At 44.5% G+C, this 14,822-nt stretch overlaps 1 protein-coding gene across 1 annotated transcript in view; it reads left to right on the forward strand.

Moving 5' to 3' along the window:
• The window catches only part of ARFGEF2 (ADP ribosylation factor guanine nucleotide exchange factor 2), an 89,887-nt gene that overhangs the window by 29,365 nt on the left and 45,700 nt on the right, over positions 1 to 14,822 (forward strand). The window contains exons 7-14 of the mRNA XM_040638440.1: positions 2,896 to 2,964; positions 5,049 to 5,200; positions 7,796 to 7,926; positions 9,049 to 9,283; positions 9,944 to 10,043; positions 10,766 to 10,905; positions 13,463 to 13,571; positions 14,238 to 14,421. Of these exons, the coding sequence (XP_040494374.1) occupies positions 2,896 to 2,964; positions 5,049 to 5,200; positions 7,796 to 7,926; positions 9,049 to 9,283; positions 9,944 to 10,043; positions 10,766 to 10,905; positions 13,463 to 13,571; positions 14,238 to 14,421 (1,120 nt within the window). The remainder of the gene's footprint in view (positions 1 to 2,895; positions 2,965 to 5,048; positions 5,201 to 7,795; positions 7,927 to 9,048; positions 9,284 to 9,943; positions 10,044 to 10,765; positions 10,906 to 13,462; positions 13,572 to 14,237; positions 14,422 to 14,822) is intronic.

A 14,822-nucleotide genomic window follows, 5' to 3' on the forward strand; every position in this document is an offset into this window, starting at 1 on the left:
CATTTTCTCTCTGATGTCTTTCAGACACCCAACCCTGTCAGTGTCCCATTTTCCCCACTCTTGACAGAGTCCTGTGTCAATTTCCTGCTCACTGTAATGACACCTGTCCTCAGTGGCAAGGACTGAGGCACCAGGACATCTCTAGAGTTCACGCCTTGGCTAAAGGGGGCAGCTGCTCTTGGTTCCAGTCACTGTGGCCTATTGTTGCCAGATAATCTTTTTCTTAATAGAAGCCAGATCTGGATTTTTATGACATGTCTCCCAATTTTTTAAGTGTTCGCAGCTAATTCAAATTAAAAAAACAAAACAGAACAGTCCATAAGCACAACCAATGAAACAATCAACAGAGTTTAAATGCATCCTGTGGAGTGGGAGAAACTGTTTGCAAACCATATATCTGATAGGGAGTAAATATCCAAAATATACAAGGAACTCCTACAACTCAATAGCAAAAAAACAAATAATCCATTGAAAAATGGACAAAGGACCTGAACAGACATTTCTCAAAAGGCCAACAGATACAAATGGCCAACAGATACTTAAAAAGGTGCTCAGCTTCACTAATCATGAGGGGAATGCAAATCAAAACCACAAGGAGATACCACCTCACCTCTGTCAGATGACTGTTATCAGAAAGATGAAGGACAAGTGCTGGGGAGCATGTGGAGAGAGGGGAGCCCTTGTGCCCTGTTGCAGGAATGTAAATTGGTACGGCCGATATGGAAAACAGTATGGAGGTTCCTCAGAAAATTAAAAATAGAATTACTTTGTGATGGAGAAGGCTCATTTCTAGGTATATCTTCAAAGGGAATATAATCAGGATCTTGAGATCATCTGCACTTCCCTGTTCAGCATTATTCACAATAGCCAAGATGCGGAAATGACGTGAATGTCAGAAGATGAATGCATAAAGCACACATGCACACGTATGCACGCACACACGGGAATATTACTCAGCCTTTAAAAAGAAGGACATCCTGCCATTTGTAACAACATGGATGGACCTGGAGGACATTACGCCAAGTGAAAGAAGCCAGTCATAAAAGGACAAATACTGCATGATTCCACATATATGAGGTGCCTAGAGGAGTCAGATTCGTCGGCACAGAATGTAGAAGGGTGGTTAGAGAAATGGGGAGATGCTGGTCAGGGTTACAGAGCTTGTTATGTAAGATGCGGAGTTCCAGAGATGTGACGTGTAGCAGTGTGACCGTAGTTAACAGTACTGGGCCGTAGGCTTGAAATTTGCTGAGTGTTGATCTTACGTGTTCTCACCACACACGAAGAACGAGCATAACAGTAGCCGTGTGAGGTGATGGGGTGTTAATTAGCTTGATTGTAGTGACCATTTCACAGTGTACACATACATCAGATCATCGGGTTGTGCACCTTCAGTATACATGCAGGTCTTCGTTGTCGATTGTACCTCCGTAAAGCTGGGTGGGGGGAAGCAGTGCAGAGGCTGCAGAGCGCCTGCTTGCAGACCAGGTGTCCCCAGCAGCCTCCACCTGACAGTCTCTGATGCAGCTCCCCCGGTGACACGCATTCGGCATGCTGGCATGCTCGGGGTGGAATGTACGGTACAGACGAGCAGCTGTCGTCATCCTGGTACTAAATCGTGGCGCTGGAGAGTGTTGGACCCGGAAAGGAACTTGGAAATACCCTGTCATATGTAGATGAGACGGTTTTAGGCAGCTCGTTGGTAAACAGTGTTGATTTTCATAGTTACACATTGATTTTAACATGTTCAGAAAATATAATTGGTGCGTGAAGCCTGCGGTCTTGTGAACGTTCTTGCCTGAGGTGAGTCAGCATGAAGAGCGCTGGTAACTGTACGTGTGTGACGTACTGATCCTCGTGTTGGTGAAAACAGCAAACATGACGAAGGTGGCCCGAGAGCGCCTGAAGCGTGCTCACACACCCATCTAGCCTAAGCCACGTTGTTTAGACGAAGACGTGGGTGCCGAGATCATAACCATGGCCACCCACTTTCCTAACTTCCGTTCGAGTTCTTTTTCACCCTCTAAGAAAAGCATGCAACATCCACGTTTTCCACAGAGATTGACTTATCCTTCTAAATAGTTACGGTGGTGGTTTTATTTATCAGTCGTTCCTCGGAGAAGCTTCGGGGGAGGGGCAGATAAGTAGTTTGGGTGGGTCCGCTGCTCAGTGGAAATGGAAATACTTTGTACTGCTCTCCAGGACCTTGTGGATCAAACACAGAACTCATAAAAGTAGGGGCTGGATTGAAAGGCCTCATTCGGGAAGAATGTGAAAGCTTATTTTGGTTGTTTTATGTGTTGGCCTTTTTGGTCAATGTGATGTTTGAGAAATCACTCATGTTTACTCCTTAAAGTCTAGTCCAAGACTGTGGATTCGTTCTCCCAGAACGGCTGGTGCCGAAGCTCTTCCACGTAAGCAGTTAACAGTCGACAGAAAAATTCGATTTAAAATACAGTAAATCCTCAGCGACCGCATTAGAAGTCTCATGCTGAGTTCTGGGTTCTGAGTGTGGAGGAAGCGAAGCAGCAGGAGGCGTGTCACTTCCCAAGGCTCTGGGGTGCCCGAGGTAAAGGCACAAGAGAAAGCTCCATCTTTTGTTCTGCTAAGAAGCATAGCTGGGTACGGTCCAGCTCCTGCCTCCAACTCGAGGGTGGTGGAGAGGGCCTTAGGAAGGAAGAGTGATCCACAGAGGGAAACTCAAAGTCATAGCAGATGCTGCCTAAGAGTTTCCAGATTGCACAGGACTTGTTTTCTTTTGGCATAATGAGATTTGGCTTTGGAGAGGACTTGTTTGCCCCGTTTGCCTCCTGAGATGTGACCTCCTTTTCCCCCTTCCTTTGCTTCCCTGGGAAATACCCACATGTTCGTGTTTGTGTCTTTGGGTGTGTGTAGGGACTGATGACGGAGCCCAGGAAGTGGTGAAGGAGATCTTAGAAGATGTGGTCACGTCTGCTGTTAAAGGTAAGAACCAAGAGCTCAGCCTGTCCTCCTCCTCGCTGTTCCAAAAAAGTCCTTGGCCAGTTAATTTTAGTGGTGGAGTGCCCACCCCCAGTGAAGTCATGGAAACTGAGTCTGCTCGTATCTGCCTGTCTTTCATGTGGAATTCAGAAATATCTGTGAAAGATATTTCTAAATACCTAAAAAAGAAGCGTCTTTTTAGGGATTAATTTTATTCTCATCGGGGCTGTGTTCAGCACAGTCTGATGATGCTGAATTTGGGTGCTCCACGTGGAAGACAGAGGCCACTCCCAGATATAGCCAGCTTTTTCCAGGAGTGGCTGTGAATCCTGAGGTGGTGCCCATGGCTGTTGAATGTTCATGGTTAGCCACTGATGTGTCAAGGGGACAGTCCCAGCGTCAGCGCTATCAGATGCACAGGGAAGCTTTGTTCGTTTTGTTAGACTTCATTCATAGCTCCCTCAGTTTTATGGTGTGGTTTCAGTGGAATTAAACTCGGAGAGTCAGAATGACTATTGGATGAGTTTTTTTTTTCCCCCCCCAAATCTTAGGTAAATGGCTATGTGTTGAACACTTAGCTCCAGTGTCAATAAACCATTAACGGGTCAAGAAATCATTAATTTAACAAGGAGTTACAATCAGCATTTCTTTTTTTTTTTTTTTTTTTTTTTTTTTTTAAGATTTTGTTTATTTGAGAGAGAGCATAAGCAGGGGGACGGGCAGAAGGAAGAGGAAGAAGGAGAAGTAGGCTCCCCACTAAGCAGGGTGCCTGGGGCTCGATCCCAGGACCCAGGATCATGACCTGAGCCCAAGGCAGACACTTAACCAACTGAGCCATCCAGGTGCCCCACAATTGGCATTTCCTAAGCAAGAGAATAAAATGAAAATAGAATACAAACTGCATCACACATGGTAACATTAAGCATTATTTCATGAAACGTGTTCTTCAGTTATCATATGCACGTGTATACTGGGTCATGATTTTTTTTTAAGATTTTATTTATCTGTCAGAGAGGCATAGCGAAGAGAGAACACGAGCAGTGGGAGAGGGAGAAGCAGGCTCCACACTGAGCAGGGATCCTGATGTGGGGCTTGATCCCAGGATGCGGGGATCATGACCTGAGCCAAAGGCAGACACTTAACCAACTGAGCCACCCAGGCATCCCAGGAGTCATGATTTTTAAAATGTATTTCTTACTGAGGGTCACAGTCAAAGAAGTTTGACTCACTGCTCTAAGCCCAACCTTTTTTTTTTTTTTTTTAAAGATTTTATTTATTTATTTGACAGAGAGAGATAGCCAGCGAGAGAGGGAACACAAGCGGGGGCAGTGGGAGAGGAAGAAGCAGGCTCTCAGCGGAGCAGGGAGCCCAATGCGGGGCTCGATCCCAGGACCCTGGGATCACGTCCTGAGCCGAAGGCAGATGCTTAACGACTGAGCCACCCAGGCGCCCCTAAGCCCTATCCTTTTGTTGATTACCGCCAATCTGTATTCATAGATTTCATTATTTATTTAATGTAGAATTAAATAAAAATACTTAATAGAATGTAGAATGTATGTTCTGGTAGCAATGTCTTTAAAATAGAATAATTTTAATTCTTTATCTTTCCCTTTTTCACATGGCCGCCAGGAAGCTCAGGTCTACTTTTTTTTTTTTTCCCCCGTGTGACTGAGGTCTTCGCTCATAACTGCCAACTCTTTTCATTTACATGGCTCTTCTGCTCTAACCCCTGTATTGGTAACATTTTTTAAAAATCTGTGCTTTTCATGTTCGGCTGCTTCTAACCTTTTCCAGAAGTAGACAGGGATGGGCAGGGCTGCTATCTTGCTCAGCTCTAGAGGCACCACTGACATGGACTGCAGTATGAATGAAACCTCTGGGGAGTGGGGCGTGGATAATAGACACCTGTAAAGCCTAAGCACCACTTTGGTCAAGCCTTTTTCAAAATTAGGTCAGTCTCCAAGGCGGTGGCAAAGAGAAAGGGGAAAAAGCAGGAGCTGGAAGGTGATGTGAATAGCTTCTCCCTGGTGTCAGACCTTTTGGGATAAGTACTAATTTGGTGATGATTTTTGCACTCGTGTTTTAAGAAGCAGCACAAAAGCACGGCCTGACAGAACCCGAGCGGGTCCTGGGTGAACTGGAGTGCCAGGAATGTGCTGTTCCCCCAGCAGCTGATGACAATTCACAGACCAACGGGATAGCAGACGACAGGCAGTCCTTGTCGTCGGCGGATAATCTGGTACGTTGGGGATCCTCCTCCTATACAGACCCGTGCGGAGTTTTACTTCTTTAGAAGATGCAGAATTAAGTCTCTAGCAGAAGACACGAGTGAAAACCAGCTGACCCTCTTCAGTTAGTCACACAGTCCTGGCCTGATACGCTCTGGATTAGGAGGTCCCATTCTTGGAATGTGCTGCTGTTGGGTATACATAGCATCGTTATTAAACCTTGTGTATTCGGACTTTTAAAAACTGAGATTTTCTGGGCTTTTCTCTTCTCTCTCATTATACATTCATTATAGAAGAAGAAGAAAATGCAGAGAAGGAAAAATAGGGAAATAAAAGTCATCCATAATCCCTTAACCTAGAGATAGCCCTTGTTAACATTTTATGTCCTTCTAGATTTTTCTCTCCTCATATTTTTCCACTTAAATGTAATCACATGACATGCTTCTGTTTTGTAACCTGCTTTTGAAACTTAGTGTATATTATGAACATCCTTTCAGACCCATAGATCTGTCGCCACATTATTTTTTTTTTAAATAGCTTTGTTGTTTTCTTGAAAATGCTATGTATAAACACGCGAAACAGGGAGAAATATGATGTTAACATCCCACCTGAACCCACTCTCTGCACCTTTTCACTGGTGTTTCTCAATCTTTCACATTAGCAGCGCCCCCCCCCCCAGCCTTTTTATAGATTGCTTTTTCTGATGCACCTCCCCCTTTCATGAATTTTAAAACGACTGGAACTGGGTATCTGTTTATGATTATACACGTATCTGTGCTCTATACGTACAAAGAATAAGATTTTTTCCACCCCCACCCCCCGGAGACCCCTCCACCAAGAACCAATACCTGTCCCTGTCTTAGTCTATTTGGGCTGCTGTAACAGAATACCATAGGTTGGGTGGCTTATAAACAATAGCAATTTATCTCTCAAAGTTCTGGAGGCTGGGAAGTCCGAGATCAAGGTATCGGCAGTTTTGGTGTTTGGTGAGGGCCTATTTCCTGATTCATAAATGGCTGTCTTCTTAAGGACACTAATACCGTTCACAAGGACTCTTCCCTCTTGATGTAATCACCTCCCAAAAGCCCCACTTCCAGAAACCATCACTTTGGGAATTAGATTCAACCTGTGAGTGGAGGTGGAGAGGGCACAGCATTCAGTCTGTAGCAGTCCCCATTGGATTATGTCATCTCCATTAAGAATGCACTTACAGGGATGTACTCAAATCTGTACGAAGGACTCTTGCCTAATATGCTAGGCTGTGACTTGCTTTGTTTTATGGACATCTTTCCACATCAGTGCATACAGACCTGACTAATTGTCTTAGCGGTCATGTCAAATTCTGTCCTGTGGATTGCCATAATCTGTTTTACCAATTCCCTGTTAGGTTTTTATGTTACTTCAGTTTTTTTATCACAGGAAATACTTCTATAATGAGCATCCTTATAGATAAATCTTGTGCACATCCTTAATTTTTTCTTTAGGATAAATTCCAAGTGATATTGCTGGGTCACGAGTTGGAAGCTTTAAGGCTTTCGTTCCTTAACATCACATTAGCCCGCTGGGAAGGTAATGCTCGAGTCTCTGCCCACCTGTAGGCTATCAGCGCTCATTTCCCCATTCCCTCATTAAAACTGGGCAATAGCCTTCATTCCAAATTTTGCTGGTCTGATGGGAGAAAGAGCCCGCCTTAATAATTAGTAATAAGATTATTTAGGTTTACCTGCCATTTGCATTTCTTAGCGAATTGCTTATTCATGTATTTTTGCCTTTTTTTCCATTGGGTGGAAGGTTTCTGTATTTCCTTAATGAATTATAAGAACTTTTTGTATGTCAAGCATATTAGTCTTTGTCATATGTTACAAATATTTATTTTTATTTTTTTAATGTAGCTTACTTTTTTAATTAAAGAAGTATATTTTAAAATGCCTATCATTTTTCCCCCATCTATCCTGCAGTAGTGTTCTTAGAAATACTGCTATCCAAGCTAATATAATTACTTATACACATGACCCTTAAATAATGCGAGGGCTAGGGGCACTGACCTCCCCCTCCCCATGCAGCCGAAAATCTGCATTTCACTTTTCACTCCCCCAGAATTTAACTACTGAGAGCCTACTGTTGACCGGGGCCTTACCAATAGTATAAACAATGGATTAACACATATTTCATATATGTATTATATACTGTATTCTTACAGTAAAGTAGAGAAAAGAAAATCATAAGAGAAAATACATTTACAGTACTGTACTGTATTTATTGAAAAAAATCCACGTGTAAGTGGCCCCATGCAGTTCAAATCCGTGTTGTTCAAGGGTCAGCTGTATTTGTGTTAGATTTTTAACGGTTTAACGTTTGCTCGTTTATCATTTTAAGCCATCCATACCCACTTTTTGAAGGACAAGGAACAAGGTTTTAGAATTGCTAAAATGACTCCCCCATAGCTCTGATTTTGGCATATTGTCCCCTCCCCCACATTCCTCACTTCCCCATTGAATAAATAACAGAATTTTAAATTTCCATGAGATAATTACATTCCTTATATTTGAAAAAGAGTTCTTTTGTTTTGACCCCTTGATTTTTCTCTTATTTTTTTCTAACCCTAGGAATCAGATGCACAGGGACATCAAGTGGCCGCTAGGTTCTCTCACATCCTGCAGAAGGACGCCTTCCTGGTGTTTCGCTCCCTTTGCAAGCTGTCCATGAAACCCCTTGCTGAAGGCCCCCCAGATCCAAAGTAAGCAGACAGTAGTTCTTGGCCGCGTATGACCCAGACGACCCAGGAGGATGTTGGGGGTTCCAGGAAACCCCAGTGCCCTGTCCCTTGGTTGGTGTGAATGCAGGAATTTACAGCTTTTCAGACTCCTGCTGTCCCTACAGCTCTTTCATAATGGATTGTCTCTGTGTCCACACCAAGATTTTGCCCAGTGTTGCTTTCCTTGGTTTATATGCAAAAAAGAGTTATTATATTGAACGTGCACCCTCTTTTTCCCTGACTAATGAATTTAATCTGGTGCAGGGTGGGCAGAGGCGGGATGTGGACAAACCTCACTTCCCTGCCCTCGTGGAAAACCTCTGCTCCATGGGTACAGATTTAAGCCCCAGCTGCAACCCAGAGAAGCCAAACCTTTCTTCGGAGTGAACCAGTTACTGCAGAGAGGATAGCGCTTTGGGGCCAGAGAGCCGCATTTATACTCCTGGCTCGCTTGAAAGCCCCTCCACAGCCATCTGCCTTACTGAACCTCCCCTGAAAAATGGGATGTGGGAAATCGTCATACAGGATCAGTTACATAAAGTGATATAATCGCATCCTGAGTGGGGGGCCCTGCACTTTGTGTTTTATTGTCACTTTTATTGTTAGTCTCTAATAATAATCCTCAGCTCTTCTGTTGAGACATGATGACCATTAAGGAGGTGACTCAGGACAATTTCTGTCTTTCTGGCTTTGTGGGGAGGGTGGAGAATGTGAGGCAGGTGGATCAAGAGCACTGTTTCTGTTTGTGCGCAGAGACAGAGCAGGACGCAGGGTTTAGTCTCACAGCTGTGATGGTCAGTTGCAGAACCAGCTCTCTGGAGTCGCTTTATACTTACTTTGTTCCTGCTAAATACCCTGTTTTATGGCAGGGAGAGGAAAAGGATAGTAGGAGTTGGCTGCTCTTGTCCTCATGGGCCTGCAGGTCCCAGAAGGACCCACCTCATGCCATCTGCCCTCTGGCTCTTGGCATCTAGGTGCCAATTCTTAACTCATTGGCTCTCAGAAAATTCTGCTCGCTGGTAGAGGAGCGAGGGCTTCTCAAGAAACACACCATTTAAAATCGAATCTTTTAGCGCTGTCCCCGTCCTTCCCTTCCTGTGCCAGATCCCACGAGCTGCGTTCCAAGGTGGTTTCCCTGCAGCTGCTCCTGTCCGTGCTGCAGAACGCCGGCCCCGTCTTCAGGACTCATGAGATGTTCGTCAACGCAATCAAGCAGTATCTCTGTGTGGCGTTGTCCAAAAACGGTGTCTCTTCAGTGCCTGATGTCTTCGAGCTCTCTCTTGCCATTTTTCTTACTCTTCTGTCAAACTTCAAAATGCACTTGAAAATGCAAATAGAGGTATGGGGTCCAAAATGATTTTTGTGGGGGTTCTTTTTGTTTTGTTTTGGTTTTTTGTTGTTTCTTTTTTTTTTTTTTTGTATAATGCTTCTACACAAAGAGTTAACTAGACTTACATGGTCTACTTGCTGACACCCCAGAGAAGAACTTTTTTGAATGAATGAGAGAATACCTTTTCCTAAAAGTTCCTGCCCCCAAATCTTGCATGCCTTCATTTTAACCAAAAGTTTAAATCGAGTGGCCCATGTGCTGGGCTCAGTCCTCTAAACATCATTGTTTAGCCTCTAAATTATTTGAGATAACCTGAATTAGTTGGCAAATTGAGAAGTCATTTTCCTTTCATTTTACATGAAAATCCAGATTTCTGGTTTCTCTCGGGATTGTAACACTAGGCTCAGCTCTCGCTGGTTGCTGAGGAGCATGTGCTCCTCTAGGGGGGCCTCCGTCCTCCAGGTCGCAGTGGTCCCGCCCGGCTAGCCATTCCCACGGGAGGCCAGGCCTCCGACGTGCCTCAGCAGTGTGTGTGTGCACACTGCTCTCTTACTTCTCTCCAGGCTACCTCACTCGTCGGAGCTGCCTGTTCCCTAAAGCCTTTGGGGGTTTTGAGCCCTAATTTAAATGGTATTAATTGGTGTCCCCCTCTGTCTTCATGTCATGTAGGTGTTTTTCAAAGAGATTTTCCTGAACATATTAGAAACATCAACAAGTTCTTTTGAGCACAGGTGGATGGTCATTCAGACTCTGACAAGGATCTGTGCAGGTATTTTTACTCTGCGGGTGCTCATCCGTTGACTTACCCAGAAATACTTTTCCAAAATCCAGATTGAGACCTTTGTTTACCTCCTGCTTTTAGAGTTTTAATACAGCACTTGGAAAGCCTCACCTTAAAGGCTAATGCTAACCTAACCTCTAGTCCGGCTCCACTTCTCCCTTAGAGGATGACCAGCTCAGTCTGGTTTGCCCTGCACTTTGTGGTCTCCACACAGAAAGTCCCACATCCTGGGAAGCCTCCTAATCCTGCAAAATCCACCTACAAACCGAACACTTTGTTAGTCACAGAGTCCAAGGTATTGGCGCTGCCAACCCTTGGTTGGATGCTAAGGTCGGTTCGGTTTTGCCTTATCACCGTACAATTGTGTGGCTGTCAACCAAGCCTCCCACTCGTCTGTCATCAAATAGAATTCCATACGTGACAACAACCTTGAGAGGTGGATCGGGCAATCGTTATCCCATTCTTATGAGGGAAGTGAGCCTTGGAGAGGTGAGCTGCTCAAGATTCCAGTTAGTGCTGGGGCAGGCCTCAGAAGAGGGCCTCCCCCGACTTCTGGTACATCTGACACACGTTTCCTGAGGGAGGCTTGGCTATCTGAGTCAGTGATTCAGTGGGAAGCATTTTTGAAAAAGGAATCTCATTGAATAAAAAAACGTAACTGCTGTGTCTGTTGTATCAGAATTTCTCATATCTCTTTGTTATTTTTCAAGACGCCCAGTGTGTTGTAGATATTTATGTCAACTACGACTGTGATTTAAATGCCGCTAACATTTTTGAGCGCCTCGTGAATGATTTATCCAAAATCGCTCAGGGAAGAAGTGGACATGAGCTGGGAATGACACCTCTACAGGTAAAAACACTGAAAACACCCATTTATATATGTATTTTTATTTATTTTTTTAAAGATTTTATTTATTTATGTGACAGACAGCAAGAGAGGGAACACAGCAGGGGGGAGTGGGAGAGGAAGAAGCAGCCTCCCAGCAGAGGAGCCCGATGTGGGACTCGATCCCATAACGCCGGGATCACGCCCTGAGCCAAAGGCAGACGCTTAACCGCTGTGCCACCCAGGCGCCCCTATATATGTATTTTTAAAGATTTTTTAATTTATCCATCTCCAAGAGTGCAGCGAGAGCATGAGCTGGGGGGGAAAGGGTCAGAGAGAGAGGGAGGGGCAGACTCCCTGCAGAGCATGGGAGCCTGACACAGGGCTCCATCCCAAGACCCTGGGATTATGACCTGAGCAGAAGGCAGCCGCTTAACCGACTGAGCCACCCAGGTGCCCCCCCCCCATTTATATTTAAGGTGCATTGTTTCAGGGTGTCTGGGTGGCTCAGTTGGTTAGGTGTCTGACTGTTGATCTCTCAGCTCAGGTCTTGATCTTGGGGTTGTGAGTTCAAACCCTGTATTAGGCTCCATGGCCAGCGTGGATTTTTATTTTTAAGGACCCATTTTTATTTGAAAAAAATAATAAAGTGCGTTCATCTCAGTAAACATTTATTGAGCACCGCGGTGTGCCAGGCCAGCACTGTCCCTGGTGCTGGGATTCAGCAGGGGAACAAAACGCAGTGCGCGTGAATGTGCACAACTGCTGTGGTCACATTTACAAGCCAACAGTGGAGAAGTAAGCTGCAGAAAAGACTAAAGCAGGGATAAGGGGGTGCTGGAAATGAGGGTGCTGTCATTTTTAATGGGGTCACAAAGGTAGTTTCTTTGAGAAGGTGACATTTGAGCCGAGACCTGTAGGAAGTCAGTTCACTCTCAGTCACCTTTCCAAAGCTTATATGAAAACAGGATCCTAGGCTCCAGTAGGGCAAAGGAAATTGTGTCTTATCCAATTGCCTCATTGGAGGGCCCACACAGAGAAGAGGATTTTAAGCTAAGGTCTCTGAACGAACTGGTCAGAAGGTCTGTGAGCTGCCTGGAATCGTGTAGAATTTTGGTGTAAGGGCATTTTCCCTAGAAGGTCCATCGCTGTCATTAGACTCACAGAGAGATCTGTGCCTCCTTAGGTACTGTTTTGAGTAGAAAATATTTGCATATATTTGGGTTGTCTGTGATTCACATACAATTATTTAAGAAACGCTACTTTTTAAAAAATTAGTATTTTTATTTATTTGTAGGGCAAGCCTTAAAATGGAACGCATTTGTGAGTGTTTGAAGAGTAAGGATGGGGGCGCCTGGGTGGCTCAGTCGTTAAGCGTCTGCCTTTGGCTCAGGGCGTGATCCCAGCGTTCTGGGATCAAGCCCCACATTGGGCTCCCTGCTCCACTGGGAGCCTGCTTCTTCCTCTCCCACTCCCCCTGCTTGTGTTCCTTCTCTCGCGGGCTGTCTCTCTCTCTGTCAAATAAATAAAATCTTTAAAAAAAAGAAAAAAAAAAAGAGGGTAAGAATGTGTACAGAACCACTCATTTGTTGCATGATGTACAGTTCTTTCTCTTTTTGGCGGGGGGGGGAGGTCACTGGTTAAGACCCTGTTGATTTTTAATTTTTATGTATTTTAAGCAATTTTTTCCCAAGATTTTATGTATTTGAGAGAGCGTGCATGTGTGCATGTGTGCGAGGGGAGGGAAGGAATAGAGGGGGAGGGAGAATGGGAGGGAGAATCCCAAGCAGACTCTGTACTAAGTGCTGAGCCTGATGTGGGGCTCAGTCTCATGACCCCGAGATCATGACCTGAGCCGAAACCAAGCATCGGATGCTTAACCAACTGAAGCACCCAGGCACCACAACCCTATTGGTTTATTTATTTATTTTTAAAGGTTTTGTTTATTTATTTGACAGAAAAAGAGAGAGTGAGCACAAAGCAAGGGGATCAGGAGAGGGAGAAACAGGCTGTCTGCTGAGCAGGGAGCGCAATGCGGGGCTCAGTGACCCTGGGATCATGACCTGAGCCGAAGGCGGACACTTAACCACCTGAGCCACCCAGGCACCCCAACCCTATTGGTTTGTTAAAAAGGAAAGTGTCTTAAGTGTTTTTCAAATTACACAAGCAATGAAATAACTTCCTTTTAAAAATCCAGATAACACTTGGGGCACCCGGCTGGCTCAGTAGGTAAAACATGCAACTCTTGATGTGGTGGTCATGAGTTCAAGTCCCGTGTTGGGCATAGAGTTTACTTAAAAAGAAAAAAATCTAGATAACACTGTTCCTTTTAGGAAAGCACACATCTCCTACTATTTTTCTACTAGGGTGTTTGTAATGAACAGCTTTAGAGATTTTCAGGGTTTTTGCAATGAACTCTTAATACTTAATCACCTGTTAACTTTTCCTTGGGTTCTGTGCTCAATAGCACTGAATATCAAGTGATTATCTCGTATTCTCACAGAATTCCCTAAGAGTCCCATAGATGTCTGCACTCAGTTTATCTGTTAAATCTCTGTGCCATGTCCCTTCTGTCCTTCAGGAGCTCAGTCTGAGGAAGAAAGGTTTGGAGTGCCTCGTGTCCATTCTCAAGTGCATGGTGGAGTGGAGCAAAGACTTGTATGTGAATCCCAACCACCAGACCAGCCTCGGTGAGAAGGCTTGCTGCATCACCACCTCCATTCCCATCACGGCTGTTGGGAAAGTCGTCCTTGTGTCGCTTTCTTAGAACTAGCAAAACACTTTAGTTTGCTGACTACCTTAAAGCTTCTGCTTTTTAATCCATCTGGAATTGGGGGTGGGGGGGAATAGTGTGAGTTACGCTCTGATGTCATTTTCCCAAATGGAGAGACAGTTGTTCTGATTTTTTTAGTCGTCTCTCCTCCCCTCACCACCTTGAAGCACCATCTTTATGATTCACCAGATTTCCCCGTGTAAGTCTGTTTCTGAATTTTCTGTTCCATTCTATGGATTTGTCTGTTCTTGCACCAATACCACACTTTTCAGATGCCTTGAGTTCTTGAGTGAGTTTGATACCTGTTAGGATAGGTCTTCCTATTCGTTGTTCTTCAAGTGTCTTGACAGTTTTTGTACTTCTGTTCTTTTATGTGAATTTTGAAATTAGCTCATCAGGTTCCACAAAAATAAATTTTTAAGTAAAGTACGTGAGCGATATCAAAGTTTCATGCTTACGACTCTTAGGGTAGAAACGTCATTGTTACAGCTCTGGGAAAGGGAACTACAGAGCCAGACCTGAGCTCAGGTGTGTCTGTATCCCGTGTGTTGATTTGGTTTCCTTTGCTTTTATGTCGTTGCAGGTCAGGAGAGGCCCACAGATCAGGAACTGGGGGATGGGAAAGGCCTTGACATGGCAAGACGGAGCAGTGTGACATCCATGGAGTCCACAGTGTCCTCGGGGACCCAGATGGCTGTCCAGGATGATCCGGAGCAGTTTGAGGTCATCAAGCAACAAAAGGAAATTATCGAACACGGCATCGAGCTGTGAGTATGGCTGCTACTCTGGCTGAATCTCTTGGGGCCTCTGACAAAGCCACGTGTTCTCTGGGAACCTGGGGACTGACTGCACTAGGGGAATGCCTGTTACAAAGACCAGTGCTGGCACTCGCAGCCAAGCCTGACTGAGCCAGGCAGAGTGAGTGAGTGAGTGAGAGAGTAGAAGAGGGGGAGGCAGATTGAGATTGAAATTTAATAGCTTTGTGTAGTCGATGCCTGGTCTTTTAATTTTTATTTTATCTAATGCAAGAAATTAAACCAATTTAGAAAATAAAAGCATGAAGCAAGAATGTTTAATCAGTCACAAAATTATTATCTAAAGGAAATCACCATTGGTAGCAATTTTCCAACTATATCTTTTGAATAGTTCCAACATACGGAAGAAATAA

The sequence above is a fragment of the Ursus maritimus genome, unplaced genomic scaffold (assembly GCF_017311325.1).
Source record: "Ursus maritimus isolate PB19 unplaced genomic scaffold, ASM1731132v1 scaffold_22, whole genome shotgun sequence".
NCBI classification, from domain to species: domain Eukaryota; kingdom Metazoa; phylum Chordata; class Mammalia; order Carnivora; family Ursidae; genus Ursus; species Ursus maritimus.